The 14,888-nt window shown below is 46.6% G+C and overlaps 1 protein-coding gene across 1 annotated transcript in view; it reads right to left on the reverse strand.

The window, feature by feature from the left end:
* MYO15A (myosin XVA) overlaps positions 1 to 14,888 on the reverse strand; it is a 131,685-nt gene that overhangs the window by 88,355 nt on the left and 28,442 nt on the right. Inside the window, exons 11-21 of the mRNA XM_006875549.1 lie at positions 5,605 to 5,718; positions 5,061 to 5,119; positions 4,856 to 4,979; positions 3,988 to 4,083; positions 3,539 to 3,670; positions 2,855 to 2,980; positions 2,015 to 2,092; positions 1,166 to 1,314; positions 1,012 to 1,057; positions 748 to 872; positions 284 to 401 (exon numbers count right to left, since the gene is read on the reverse strand). Of these exons, the coding sequence (XP_006875611.1) occupies positions 284 to 401; positions 748 to 872; positions 1,012 to 1,057; positions 1,166 to 1,314; positions 2,015 to 2,092; positions 2,855 to 2,980; positions 3,539 to 3,670; positions 3,988 to 4,083; positions 4,856 to 4,979; positions 5,061 to 5,119; positions 5,605 to 5,718 (1,167 nt within the window). The remainder of the gene's footprint in view (positions 1 to 283; positions 402 to 747; positions 873 to 1,011; positions 1,058 to 1,165; positions 1,315 to 2,014; positions 2,093 to 2,854; positions 2,981 to 3,538; positions 3,671 to 3,987; positions 4,084 to 4,855; positions 4,980 to 5,060; positions 5,120 to 5,604; positions 5,719 to 14,888) is intronic.

Raw genomic sequence — 14,888 nt, forward strand, 5'->3', positions numbered from 1 at the left:
AGTTCGAAACTACCAGCGGTTCTGCGGGAGAAAGAGGAGGCGTTCTGCTGCTGTAAAGATTTACAGCCTCGGAAACCCTGTGCAGGGTCGCTATGAGTTGGAACCGACTCCACGGCACTTAACAACAACAAGAAAGAGCAGTGGTGAACCAGGCAGTTAGGAGTTGCCTGGACAAAGGTCCAGAGATGGGGTCAGCATAACATCTACTAAGTTTATCTGGATTGCTTCTGGGACAGGAGGCTCTAGCTCAGGCATTCTGGGGACCCGCAGGGGTAGGACTCACCTTGCTGACTCCGACTCGGTACATGTTAGGCACAACAGTACACAGGCGGCTCAGCACTGACACACACATGTCCCCATTAGCTGGCAGGCTATGCTTGAGGGCCACTAGACAACGGTACCTGCAGAGAGCACACTCAGCTGGGGGCCTGGTACACCTGTCCACAGGACCACACGTGTCTCAGGGAGGCCTGGCCTAATGAAAAAAAAGTACTTGTGTACATTTGTCAAAATGATGATTTCAGCAGAACAAGACACTTTCTCCTGGAAAATGGTCATTAGAACTAGCAACACCAACCTTTTTGAAGTCAACACAAATATAATGCAAATCTGAAAAAACGGAAAACAGTAATGGTATTGACCACGTGACGGCTATATGTGGTGGCCTTGTGTAAGACCCAGTCGATGCTGCAGTCTCTGTTCTGGGTCCCGGAGTCTATGGCACCCAGGAACCCCTGACTGACATACCTGTCAACAAATGCCTGGAATGGCAGCCGCACTGGGAAGCCCTCCTTTCGGATACGCACAGTCTCAAGCACCCCTGAGTAGCGCAGCTGTGTCATTACGACCTCTGACTCAAAGAGGCCTGGCTCCTGTGAGGGTGCAAGAGCAAGGAGAACAACCCATGGTGGGCTGGACAGAAGGAGAGCCCGCGAGGCAGAGCGCCTGGCCCAGGGCCACCCAGCGTGGAGGGGAGCTCTGGCTTTCCCAGAGACCTCAGCCATCACTCACCTTCTTTTGGTTGGGTTTCAGGCAACGCACAAACAAGGGGCTACACCTGCACAGGGCAGCAAGCAGGGAACGTGAGGCCCCCAAAAGAAGGAACTCCCCTGCTGAGGGTCGTGAGATGGCCCACCCACCAGACACGCCCACTGGCCATGCCCACCTCTCCATCTTTTCCACCAGGTCTAAAAGAGACTGTTGGAACTTGGCAGCCACTGTGTGTGCCTTGTAAAGTCGGGTGACTGAGCCGCTCTTGCCCAGGCGCTGAGGGGCAGCCCGCGGGGCATGACTGGCAAAGAGGTGTGCCACAACCTGGGCAGGGGTGAGGGTTAAGGAACCAAGAGATGGAGAGGTGTAGGGGAGGAAGGGGGAGACCGAGGACAGCAGAAGTGGAGGGAAGGAGAGAAAAAAGCAGTAAAAAAAAAATGCATCTCCAGACCAGAGGGTCCTAAAGCTTCCACCCCTATCTGTGAGGCCTCTGGCCTTCTGGCTTGTACGCCTCTCAAGACAGAACATTCAGCACCTTCCAAGGGCCTGTTCCATGACTGGGCTGTGATAGGTTTTCTTCTTCAGACAGAGAACACACATTGGGTACTGAAAAGCAATACTTGGGCCTGAGGTGGGCCTGTTACACACACACACAGTCTTGGACAGGCACACACTTGACAGAGGAGCAAGTAGAGGACCAGAAAGTGGAGGTGCCTCCTCAGGGGACATGCCAGGGAGAACAAGGGTTGGGATTCCAACCAGGTCTGTGCTGTGTGTCACAGCATCAACCTCGGGCATGAGGTAGGCTGGGGCTGCAGCAATGAGGCCGAGCCCACCATGGACAGTGCCAGCTAGAGGATAGGACTAGTCAAAGCAAGCAATGATAAGACTGGGGTGCCTTCCCATTTTCCTGTGGATTCAGGTTTTGGGGCAAGCTAAGTGAGGCAGAGCCAGGCCAGGGTAGCACCCAGGTGGTAGAGTCCCGGGTAATGGGGTCAGGACTATGGGCTGGGGGGGGGCTTACCCGTGTCCGGCTCCTTACAAACAGGTCCAGCACATCCTGGCGTACTTGGTCATGGTTTTTATCCAGGAATTTGTGCACCTAAAAGAGAGAACATGGGGGAAGCTCAGGCCACCACCCTCCAACCCAAACAGCCTAGAGGAACAGGGTAGAAAGACACCCCAGCCAAGTCTATGTTAACTTGGCTCCCTCATGGAGTGTGAGGAGGGCCCCTATGGTCTATGTCTCTCTGTCTGCCCCAGGAGGGACTAGGTCCTCCCTCTTGCTATGGTCCCCCTTCCCACCACCCTCCCCACCCCTGATGGGCATTAACTATGGCTTCTAGCTATGGCTTCACATAACCAGTGTGGGTCTTGGTCCCCATCCTTAGTGTTCAACACTAATCTGTGCCCATTTCACAGATGATGATAAATGAGGCCCAGATGAAGACAGAGGCCTAGAATGCTGGCCCCAAATACCTCCAGGGCAGGAATGTACCTAAGATTGTAAGGATGAGGCTGACTTCCATGATTCTACTGCTGAGAATAAGCATTCTTTTTAAACCCACTGTAGGCTTCCAGTTGTTAAGTGTTTTCCAGTTGGTTCTGACTCATAGTGACCTGGTATGGGGTTTCCAGTGAGTGGCTGGTGGGTTTAAACTGCTGGCCTGTGGTTAGCAATCCAGTGCTTATCCTACAGCACCACATTAGGACTCCAGGCTTCTAGTAGAAGGGTACTATTATTCCTATTTTCCAGATGGCCCTAGGAAGTTGCAGGGCCAGAGATGGAATCTACTTCTAAGTCCTGCAGAGACAGGGGAACTGAGGTGTGGGGAGGCCAAGCCCGCTGTCCCTTGGGTCTCACCTGGTAAGTGACCTTGCCTGCGTAGTGCTTGATCGTGAACTCAGGCAGTGGCATCTTGGGTTTGGAGTAGAGTGGGTTGGTGCCATGGTGGTAGTTGCACTTCTGCAGGAATGTGTGATCTGTGGCCTAGTGCAGGCGAAAGTCAATGGGTGGGCACTCAGGGGAAATGACCTGTTCCTGGCTTGGTGGCAAGGTTTCTAGCAAGTATTGTTGTTGTTTTCAGTGCTGTCAAGTCAATTCTGACTTACAGCAACTCTGCTGTGGGTTTGAACTGCCGATCTTGTGGTTCATAGTCCAGTGCAAGCATTAGGGACGAATAACTCACATCTTCCTAAGGCTGTCCATTGCACCAAAGGTGGAAGCAAGTGAACCTCAGAACTGAGTAGATCCTTGCAGGTAGGCACTGGTAGCTCAGTTCCCAGCAGCTTCCCCCCAGTTCAGCTGTAATTGCCCTCTCTAGTCCCACTGCCCAGAGCACCCACCCCACTCTGTGTACATCATCAGGATTTGAGGGCCAGCCCCAAGGTCATCTCTCCTAGGAAGCTTTCTCTGACTTCCCAGGCTCTCTGTCTGACCTTGACTCCCCCAGGTTGTGAACTGGCTGGGTGTCCCAGACTCCTATCCCCAGGCCAGGGCAGAGAGGAATGAAGGACTCAGTGGTGTTGAGTGGTCTCACAGGCTCACCTGGGGAAAGCAACACTGGTCATCGAGGATGCGCAGGATGCCATAGGGCTTCAGTGAGATGAGGTTGATACAGAGCTGGTTGTTGGCAAATGTGATTTCCTGCCAGTCAATCCGCTCACGGGCATACTCCTCCTGCAAGCAACAGGCAACAGAGGCTCAAGGGTGATCCATGTAGAGAGAGACCTGCTCAGGCCACCTCAGCTTACATGCCTCACAGGAAAACATGAACCATCTGAGGGCCCCACTGTTCCCTCTGCCTGGGATAGCCCTACAAGGTTAAGAAGGAACCCCCAAGGTGGCTCTCCAAGCCTTCATATGGACTGGTCCCACTGCCTGACAGCCAAGGGTGTGCCTTAGAGAACCAGTACTTCCCCATCTGTCTCCAAGGTGGCCCCAGGCTGACCTGGCCATTCAGGATGGGGATGGGAGTGCTAATGGGGCCTGCACACCTGCTCTTCCTGGAAGACAATCTTGTTGAAAAGGTACTGAAGGTTCTCGTTTGCATAGTTGATGCACAGCTGCTCAAAGCTGTTGAAGCTCAGGTCCTGCCGGGTGGGAAGTGAGAGTTGGGCCTGGTCCCACCTCGGCTGGCAGGCAAGCCAGGCCCAGAGCCCTCACTGCCTGAGCACAGAACAGCTGTTCCCTTCATGGCTACCCTGAAACAAGGCAGAAGCCTGACATTCAAGGTTCTGATGAAAGGCAGCACAGACATGGAGCCTTCTACCCAGATTCAAGTCATTTTCTAGCTGTGTGACCTTAGGCAACTGCTCTGTGCCTCAGTTCCTTCTCTGTAAAATGGGGATGCTGACAGCCTGTATCATACAGTTATTGTAAGGATTGAGTGAAGTACATAGCAGGTGCTATGTACTCATGGAAAACATGAAACATCTGAGGGCCCCAGTGTTCCCTCTGCCTGGGATAGCCCTACAGAGTTTGAGAAGGAACCCCCAAGTGGAAGTGTCAACCTTCACGTCTATTCTCATCACCCAGCTCTCCACTGTACATTCAACCCAGCACTCACGGCATAAGCCCAAGTTTCTAGACACTTGCCCCACACACTTCCAGGCCCGGACAGACACTATTCCCCCTAACTCTTCTTCAGGCATTATGTCATGGGGTCTCCTTCTCTTCAGGAAGAATACCTGACCTGTCCCCTCTCCCCTCAAGTATTGCCATCGCTAGGTGTTCCTGTCACAGCTCTTCCCTGGTCTCCTGAGAGCTGGGTGTGTGGGCGAGGGAGAGACTCGGAAAGGGATGACGAGGCATGGGGATGGGAAGCCTCAGCCACCGCGCCCCATCCTGCCACACAGCTCCCACCTCGAAGCCATAGATGTCCAGGATGGCGATGGACACTGTGTCCTGCCGGGGAGACACCAGTGCATTCACCCTGGTGATGAGCCAGCCAAACAGCAATGCATACAAGACCTTTGCTATGGCGTCCCTGAAAGGGAAAGAGTATTTCTAATGCAGGACACAGTGCGGGGCGAGGGCCTGGGGGTCTGACCAGCCACATCAGGCTTACCTGGCATCCACTGCACTCTCCACAGTCAAAGGTGTGAAGATCTTCTCTCTCAGTGTCTCCTAGGGAAGACAATGGTCTCTGAGCTGACAGCAGGCTGGCCACTGCCTTCAGAAAGTCCCCTGAGGATGGGGAAGGGGGACACAGAGAAGGCAGGCGAGGGAGACGGTGTGACTCAGCTCAGGCCAGAGGCAGCACAGATGGGGATCCCCTGCTTTTCCTTCTGCCCAGTTACACTGGCAGGGCTGGTGGCTGCTGGTCAGGGTAGTACAATGGGAAGGTCGGAGGGCTCAGGGCTTGTGGGATTCAGGCAGAAGTAGCCCTGGAAGAGGGGAAGACTGAGCTGGGTTTAGACATATGAGCAGCAGTGGGAGGGAACAGCAGGAGATATGAGAATCACCCTTTGAGGACCTCCTCACAGGCCTGCAAGAGGGACAGGGACAGAAAGGTGGGTGGGTGGAAAAGGCGGCCCACAGGAGACAGCAGGCTTGCTGTCTAGGCCCCAACAAGGAAGCTCTGTTAGCAGCCCAAGAACCTGCAGACTCACGGTCACTTTGAAGGTGATGGCCTTCTGCAGGCCCTCGGGGGAGATCTGCAGCAGCTCCGCCACAGCCTGGATCTCCCGGGCGCTTACCACCGAAGCCACCTCCTGAGCATCTGTCTATGAAAACACAGCCGGGGCATGTATGTGCTTAAAAGTCACATAGCATACAGTTCACCACTTTAGAGCACACAATATGGTGCCATTTAGTGCATTTACAATGTTGTACAAGTATCATCTCTATCTAATTTCAAAATGTTTTCATTGCCCCTGAAAACACTTCATACCCATTAATTGATTGCTCCCCAACCTCCCCTTCCCTTACTTTTTTGTATTCTGTCTAATCTGCTTTCTTTCTATATGTATTTGCTTTTGACTATAAAAGGAATCACACAACATGTGGCCCTCCATGACTAACTTGTTTCTCTCAGAGTGTTTTCCATATTCATCAGAACTTTATTTCTGTTTTGTTGTTAAGTGCCGTCGAGTCGGTTCCAACCCACAGCGTCCCTGTACAGGGTTTCCAAGGAGCAGCTGGTGAGCTTGAACTGCCGACCTTGCGGATCAAATGGACCCTGAGGTCCAGCGCATTAACCCACAGTGCCACCCCAGGACTCCTATTTCTATTCGTTGTTATTATGTGCTGTGGAGTCAGTTTAGACTCATAGTGACCCTAGTACAGGGTTTCGGAGGCTGTAAATCTTTACAGGGAGTAGAAAGCCTCATCTTTCTCCCACGGAACAACTGGTAGTTTTGAACTGCTGACCTTAAGGTTCATAGCCCGATTCGTAAAGAGCGGAATAATATTCCATTGTGTGTATATGTAGAAATGTCATAGCTGGAAAAAGAGTGAAGGGTGTAGATACAGAACTTCCAAATGGTGAGGAAGTCAAGTCGATTTCAAGATAAAACTGTTTGACGTAGAGGGAAAATTAATAAATTACAGGGTAAGCTCAAAGAAAAATTATATACCTGCACATCAAAATTTAAAGAGGAAAAGTAGAAGAATTTAGTAAACATTAACACAACAGAAATGAAAAGAAAGCCCACAAACAAAAAGAACTCAGCATAGAAAATTATATGGAACAAGGAATCCAGCCACACCACAAAAACACACACACACACACAGAAAAATGACAGCAATCAGTTCATACCTATTGATAATTACATGGAATGCAAATGGATTAAATGGGCTGGTCAAGAGACATGAAGACCAGAATGGATAAGAAAACAGGATCCTTTAATATGCTCTCTACAGGAAATATATCACAAAGATGGAGACAGCCTAAATGTCCATCAACAGTATAGTTAAACAAACTTTGGTGGTGCTTACAACAGGATACTACAAAACATTTAAGAATAGTGATGAATCTGTGAAACATCGCACAACATGGATGAACCTGAAGGACACTGTTGTTGTTGTGACATGCCATTGAGTCGGTTCTGACCCATAGCGACCCTGTATAGGGTTCCCAAGAAGCAGCTGGTGAACTTGAACTACCTACCTTGCAGTTCAAATGGCTTTGCAGTCTGGCGCATTAACCCACAGCGCCACACCAGGACTCCTAAAGGAGTCTGACAGAAATCAGTTAATCAGTTAAAAAAAAAAAGGTTTTCTTGATAAAAGAAACTTTTTATGATGGTTACGGGGGTGGGAAAGGGAAAATTATTCACAGGCTAGTTAACATGTTAACACATGTTAACATGGGTGACAGGGCAGACAATATACTAGAGGGAGGTTAGCAGAAGAAAGATGAAGGTAGCAGGAGACACAGGGAGGAATGCAACAGTTGAGGTGAATAGAGGCAAATGCTGTTTGTTAACTGTTGGTACATGGACAGGATTGCAATCATGTAATGAAGCAACGTATGATATGTTGAATGTCAAACTGATGATTTGCTCTGTAAACCTTCACCCAATTCAAAATTTAAAAATTGGAAAAAAAGAATAATGCCACTGGAAGAAGAGTGGGGAGCGACTTCTGGCCTCCTCTGACTACACAAGGGGAAGGAGAATTGAACTCATTCATCCCTGGCTGATTCCTATAAGGTTGGGGTCAGACATGCCTCCACCCTCCACCCTTCTCTACCAATTCTGATATCAGCTGTCCCTCTCACAGTATGTTCTACCTTTCTACTGGGTTCAACCATTCATTGCCATGGCTACACAGAACTGACAGACCATAGTCACAACTATGGAGTTTACTAGGGAAGTTGTCAGGTTAACAGTTCAGGCCCAGAAATGTTCAGTATACAATATTTTGATCAGGACAGCCTCTTCTCTGCCATGCTTGGCCTCAGCCCTGCTCAGGGCAATGTTACAAAGCTCTTTTAGGGCTGCTGATAAATGCCCAAAGGGTACTTGCAATGCAGTGGATTACTTCAGATGGCTCTTCTACCCATTGTCTTTGTAAGTCCCACTAAACAACTTTTGGGTTTGGGTCTCCCTGATAGATCTGGGTGAGAGAAGGTAGAGAAAGACGCTGACAGGATTATGTGATTCAGTTGTGATAACTGTGATTGTAGAAACTTGGAATTTTAATGTAGGTATAAAATGAGCCATCTCTGAAGCAGGAAGTGGGCTGGGGGTCTCAGTACACCAAAGAAGAAGAGTTAGGAGTGGAGCATGTTCTTTGGACTCTAAGATCCCTACACAGTGACTCCCTTGAACTCAAGGACAGACAGCTGTGATACTGAATGGTTAGCAGAGGAGCAGCAGTAGCAGAACCAAGCACCAGAGCAGCAGGCAGAGTGGTGGACTTCCTAGCCCATGGAGCTAGTGTCTTTGGGCAAGAGGCTCAACTGTGGAGTAGGATGCTTCCAGGCATCTTAACTGGGGAGCTAAATTTGCTGCCCACTAAGCTATATCTGAGTGTCTTCAGGCTGAGGTTTATAGTGGAATGGAGTGTCCTTTGGGCATTTATTAGCAGTGCCCCAAACAGAGCCTATGCCAAAAGGCCCAATGAGAGGCCAAGAATCAGAGAGATGTCTGCCTGAGGACACAGCTGGGAAGACCCTATCCTGACTGAAAGAATGTGCCCTGAGTCCCGATAAACTCTATAGCTGTGAGTCTGGTGTCTGTGTTCTGTGTGGCCACTGCAATGAATGACGGACCTACCTGAGCAGTACAAAGTACTGTGGAAGGGACAGTTGTTGTCAGATTTGGTAAACAAGGGTGGAGGCATGTCTGACCTCAGCTCCATGGTGGTGGTGGCTGTGTGCCGTGGAGTCGGTTCCGACTCATAGCGACCCTGTACAGGGTTTCCAAGACTGTAAATCTTTACAGGAGCAGAAAGCCTCATCTTTCTCCCGCAGAACAGCTGGTAATTTCGTACTGCTGACCTGATTCGTAACCACTACGCATAGGATTCAGCATTTGGCTGATGCTGAGTTTAACAGAGGAGCAAGTGGAGGTTCAGAGAATGGAGGCTTCTCTTCAGAGTACATGCCAGGGGGAGTAGGGGCTGAGATTTCAGCCTGTCTGTGCTCTGTCACAGCATAATCTTCTTGCTTCTGGTGGGGCTGGGCTGTGGGGGGTGAGGCGGGGGAGTGGGGCTAGGCTGGCAGCAATAGGCTCGCTGTAACTTTCAGTCCTAGAAGGGAGCTTTTTCTCATGGGCACAGATTTTTGCTGCCTGGATGCATTCAATGGCAAACCACTTGTTTGGAACGCAAAAAGCCAAGAAAGGAAGCAGGTAGACACAGAAAGAAGACAAAGCTAGCGAGAAGAGAGAAACAGCAGAAGGAAAGGAGACAAGGAATCTACTAAAAGAGCTGTAACATGGGTCAAGGGTTGTAATATTGAAGATGGCAACAGTCCTGGAGAGAACCAAGAGTACCGCCAGTGGGGACAGGCCCAGAGGGGTCCAGCAGCACAGTGACATGAGGCAGAGAGGCCTGTCCTCAGGAGGCTGAGGGGGGCAAGCACAGGAGAAAGAAGGGAGTGCTTGCTTGCATGAATGGCCAAGAAGAGCTGAGAGAGCTACTCAGTACTGAAGAAGTGAGAAGTGAGAGATTGCTCTCCACTTTGGGGAGCTTTCCAGATCCTGATCCTGAGATGTAGCTTGTTGGTCCTGATTCCCAGTCATATTCTTAATAGTCCATGGTACTTTCAATATTCTTCTCCAACACCATAATTCAAATGCATCTAACCTTTATTCATTGTCCAACTTTCATATGCATATGAGGCAACTGAAACCATCATGACTTGGGTCAGATGCACCTTAGTCTTCAAATTCACGTCTTTGTTCTTGAACACTTTAAAGAGGTTTTTGCAGCAAATTTGCCTAATGCAGTACATTGTTTGATTTCTTGCTACAGGTATTGGTTGTGGATCCAAGCAAAATGTAGTCTTTGACAATGTCGATGTCTTCTCCATTTATCATGATGCTATTTATTGGTACAGCTGTGGGGAATTTTTGTTTTCTTTACAACAAGGTGCAATCCATACTGAAGGCTGTAATCTTTTTCTTTTTAAAATTTTTATTGTGAATTGAGTGAAGGTTTACAGAGCAGATCATCAGTTTGACATCCTGCTGTTGTCTTTGATATTCATCAGTAAGTATTTAAGTCCTCTTTGATTCCAGAAAGTAAGGTTATATCATCTACCTATCACAGATTGTTAGAGTTTTCATCTAATCCTGATGCCATAAATTTTTTCAAACAATCCAGCTTCTCAGAATATCTGCTCAGTATATAGATTGTGAAAGAATACAATCTGGTGAAAGAATACAATCCTTGTGCACACTTTTTCTTGATGTTAAACCATTTGGTATCCTCTTAGTCTATGTACAGGTTCCACATGAGCACAATTAAATGTTCTGGAATGCCTATACTTTGGAATGCTATCCATAGTTTGTTATGATTCACATTATCAAAGAAGCCTTCACACAGTCCACAAAGCACAAGGAAGTATCTTTCTGGTATTCTCTGCTTTCAGCCAGGATCCATCTGATGTCAATGATGATATCCCTAGTTCCATGTTTTCTTCTGAATTCTGGAAGTTCCCTGTCGATGTACTGTTGCAACCAGTTTTTAATTATCTTTAGCAAAATTCTACTTGCGTGTGATATTAATGATATTGTTCAATGATTTCTGCATTCCATTGTGTCACCTCTTATTAGACTGGGCAAAAAAAGAAAATGGATTTCTTCCAATCAGTTGACCAGGTAACTATCTTCCAAATTTCTTGGCATAGAAGAGTAAGTGCCTTCAGTGCTGCATCAGTTTGTTGAAAGATTTCAATGTGTATTCCATCAATTCCTGGAGACATGTTTTTTCCCAATGCCTTCAGTACAGCTTGGACTTCTTCCTTCAGTACCACTGGTTCTTGAAATGATTGAACATTGCTATTTCTTTTTGGAACAGTGGCCCTGTGTATTCCTTCCATCTTCTTTTGATGCTTTTTGCATCATTCAATATTTTGCCCATAGAATCTTTTAGTAAAACAATCCAAGGCTTGAATTTTTTCTTCAGTTCTTTCAGCCTGAGAAATGTTAAGAGTGTTCTTCTCTATTGATTTTCTAACTCCAGGTCTTGGCACATATCATTGTGATACTTGACTCTGTCTTCTTGAGTTGTCCTTTCAAAGTTTCTGTTTAGCTCTTTTACGTCCGCATTTCTTCCATTCACTTTAGCTTCTTTATGCTCAACAGCAAGTTTTAGAGTCTTTTCTTTTCTTTCTGTCTTTTTAAAGACATTTTTCTTTTTTCTTGTATGATATTCTTGATGTCATCAGACAAAAAATCCTGTCTTTTCCTTCCTTGTAAGGTGTTTTACAAGCCAGACTGGCTTTACTCAGTTCCCTAAGCATGTGCACAAACTTAAAGGGCAAACTTCTATTATGGGTAGAGAATGCCAGCCCCTGGGAAGGGCTTGAACCAAAGTACTGAAACATCCCAGAATAAATTTTGTCTGCCCCACCAGGGACCTTTGAGGTGGCATCCATCTTGAAGAAATGCTGTGCATGCACCCAGTTAGCATGGCCCTTCCTAAACGGGTCACTTCTCAGAAATCCGTGCCTCCCTTGATGAACAGATGTGATGTCTTTCCCTGCCCGAAACCCTCTGAATCCCAGTCAGACTTTGATCAGAACAGAGGCCAGTATTGCTTGGTCCCTTTCTGTCCCTGCTTGTGAGCTCTTTACCCTCTTTGTCCACTAATAAACCTTTGTTCATGTGGAGCCTCTTAATCTCTCCTTGTTCAGCAGAAGTCAAGGACCTAATCAGGGCTTAGCCCCAGGTTTGGGAAAACCTTTCCTGGTAACAAAAGTACCATGGACTGCCAAAAGAACAAACAGCTCAGTCTTGGAAGAAGGACAGCCAGAATGCCCCTTGGAAGCAAGGGTGATGATATTTTTGTCTCTCATATTTTAGACATGTTATCAGAAAAGGTCAGCAAAAGAGAGGAAGAACCCCAATGAGATGGAATGACACAACTGCAACACTGGGGCAGGACCAGGCAGTGCTTTGTTCTGTTGTGCACAGGGTTGCCATGAGCCAAAAATGACTCGACGGTACCTGACAACAACTAGTGGGATACCTAGGAGAAGCACTGGTAGCACAAGGTTAAGCATTTGGCTGTTAACCATGAGGTTGGCAGTTTGAATCCCCCAATGGCTCCATGGGAGGAAGATGTAGCATTGTGATTCTGTAAAGATTTGCCACTGCCATTGAGTTGATCCCGACTCACAGGAACCCTGACTAGGAATACCAAGACTGTAAATCTTTATGGGAGCAGAGAGCCTCATCTTTCTCCCACGGAGTGGCTAATGAGCTTGAACTACTAACTTTACTCTTAGCAGTCCTGTGCTTATCCTACAACACCACCAGGACTTGGAACCCCAATGGGTAGTACTTCTCTGTTTTATGGGGCCACTATGAATTGGCATTGACAACTGGTTTAGGGTTTCTAAGATGGGTAGAATAAGACAACAAATGTGAATGAGGAAAAACAATGCTAGTTGTTGTTGTTGCTGTTGTTAAGTGTCGTTGAGTCAATTCCGACCCATAGCGACCCTGTATAGGGTTTCCAAGGAGCAACTGGTGAGCTTGAACCACCGACCATGTAGTTCAAATGGCTTTGCAGTCTGGTGCATTAACCCATAGCACCGCAATGCTGGTAGGAATGTAAACTGGTACAGCTGCTATGGAAAACAGTTTGGCAGTTGCTTAGAAGTTAATCATATGACCTAGCAATTCCTCTTTTAGGAATTATCCTAAGATAAATAAAAATTTGTGTTTATATAAAAAAATGTACATAAGTGTTGACAGTAGCATTATAGCCAGCAGCAGAAAGGTGGAAACAACTCAAATGTCCACCAACAGATAGCTACAGTGTGGTATATACATGCAACGGAGTATCACTCAGCCACAAAGAGTAATGAAGTCTTGATACATGTATGCCACACCTCAGATGAACCTCTAAAATGGACTGATGTTAAGTGAAAGAATCCAGATACAAATAGGCAACTCTTGCATGATTCCATTCATATGAAATAGCCATAGTAGGCAAATCCAACAAACAGCAAATTGGTGGTTACTAAGCCTTGGGACCACCACTCGTCTGTCAGTTTGTCATACTATGGTGGTTTGCATGTTGCTGTGATGCTGTAAGCTATGCCACCAGTATTTTAAATACCAGCAGGATCATTCGTGAGGAACCCTGCTAGCATAGTGGTTACATGTTAGGCTGCAAACCTCAAAGTCAGCAGTTCAAATCTACCAGCCACTCCATGGGAGAAGATGAAACTTTCTGCTCCTGTAAAGATTCATAGACTCAGAAACCTTACACAAGATTGCTATGAGTCAGAATCAACTCCACACAACCACTACCACTACCACTACCACCAGTATCATCCTTGGTAGAGAACTTTCAGCATAACTTCCAGACTAAGAGAGACTAGGAAGAAGAAGAGGCCGACTACTTCTGAATGTTTAGCCACTGAAAATCTTAAATGAACAGCAGCAGAACATTGTCAAGTATAGTAGCAGGAGATGAAAACAGAACATTGTCAGATATATTGCCAGAAGATGAGCCCCTCAGGTTGGAAGGCACTTAAAATACAACTGGGGATGAGCTACTGCCTCAAAGTAGAGTTGACCACAATGACGTGAATGGAGACCTTCATTTGTTTATGGGATACAACTCGAAATGAGGACAAACAGCTGAAATCATTCATTAATGATTGAAACATGGAATATATGAAGCATGTATCTAGGAAAATTAGATGTTGTAAAAAATTAAATGGTACACATTAATATCAAGATCCTAGGCATTAGCGAACAGAAATGGACTGGTATTGGCCATTTTGAATCAATCATATGGTTTATTATGCCCAAAACAAGTTCAAGAAAAACAGTACCACATTTATCATCAAAAAGAACATTTTGAGATCTGTCTTGATGTACAACGCTGTCTGTGATACGATAATATCCATTTATCTATAAGGAAGACCAGTTAATACCACTATTATTCAAATTTACACACCAACCATTAAAGCCAGTGATGATGAAATTGAAGAACTCTACCAACTTCTTTAGTCCTGGGGTGGCACTGTACGATAAGCACTGGACTGCAAACTGCAAGGTTGGTGGTTCAAACCTACCAGCCACTTCTTGGAAGCCCTATCCAGGGTCACTATAAGTCAGAAGTGACTCAACAGCACTTAACAACAATGGACTTCTTCAGTTGGAAACTGATCAAATGTGCAATCAAGATGTATTGAAATTACTAGTGATTGGAATGTGAAGGTTGGAAACAAAGAGGAAGGATCAGTAGCTGGAAACTATGGTTTTGGTGATAAAAATGATGCTGGACATCGCATGATAGTATTTTGAAAGACTAACAACTTATTCATTGCAAATACCTTTTTAAAAAAACATAAAAGTGACTATATACATGGACCTCACTAGATGGAATACACAGGAATCAAACTAACTACATCTATGGGAAGTGATGGTGGAGAATGTCAATATCATTGGCCAAAACAAAGCCAAGAGTAGACTGTGGAACAGACCATCAATTGTTCATATGCAATTTTAGACTGAAGTTGAAGAACATTAAAACATATCCACGAGAGCCAAAATATGACCTTGAACATATCCCATCTGAATGTAGAGACCATCTCAAGAACAGATTTGATGCATTAGACACTAATGACTGGAGACCAGAAGAGTTGTTGGATGACATCAAGAATATCATACAGAAGCCTTCCCTCTGCGAACAGGAATAAGACAAGGATGCCCTCTGTCACCGCTCCTATTCAATATTGTGCTGGAAGTCTTAGCAAGAG

Source organism: Chrysochloris asiatica, unplaced genomic scaffold (assembly GCF_000296735.1).
Source record: "Chrysochloris asiatica unplaced genomic scaffold, ChrAsi1.0 scaffold00331, whole genome shotgun sequence".
Lineage (NCBI taxonomy): Eukaryota > Metazoa > Chordata > Mammalia > Afrosoricida > Chrysochloridae > Chrysochloris > Chrysochloris asiatica.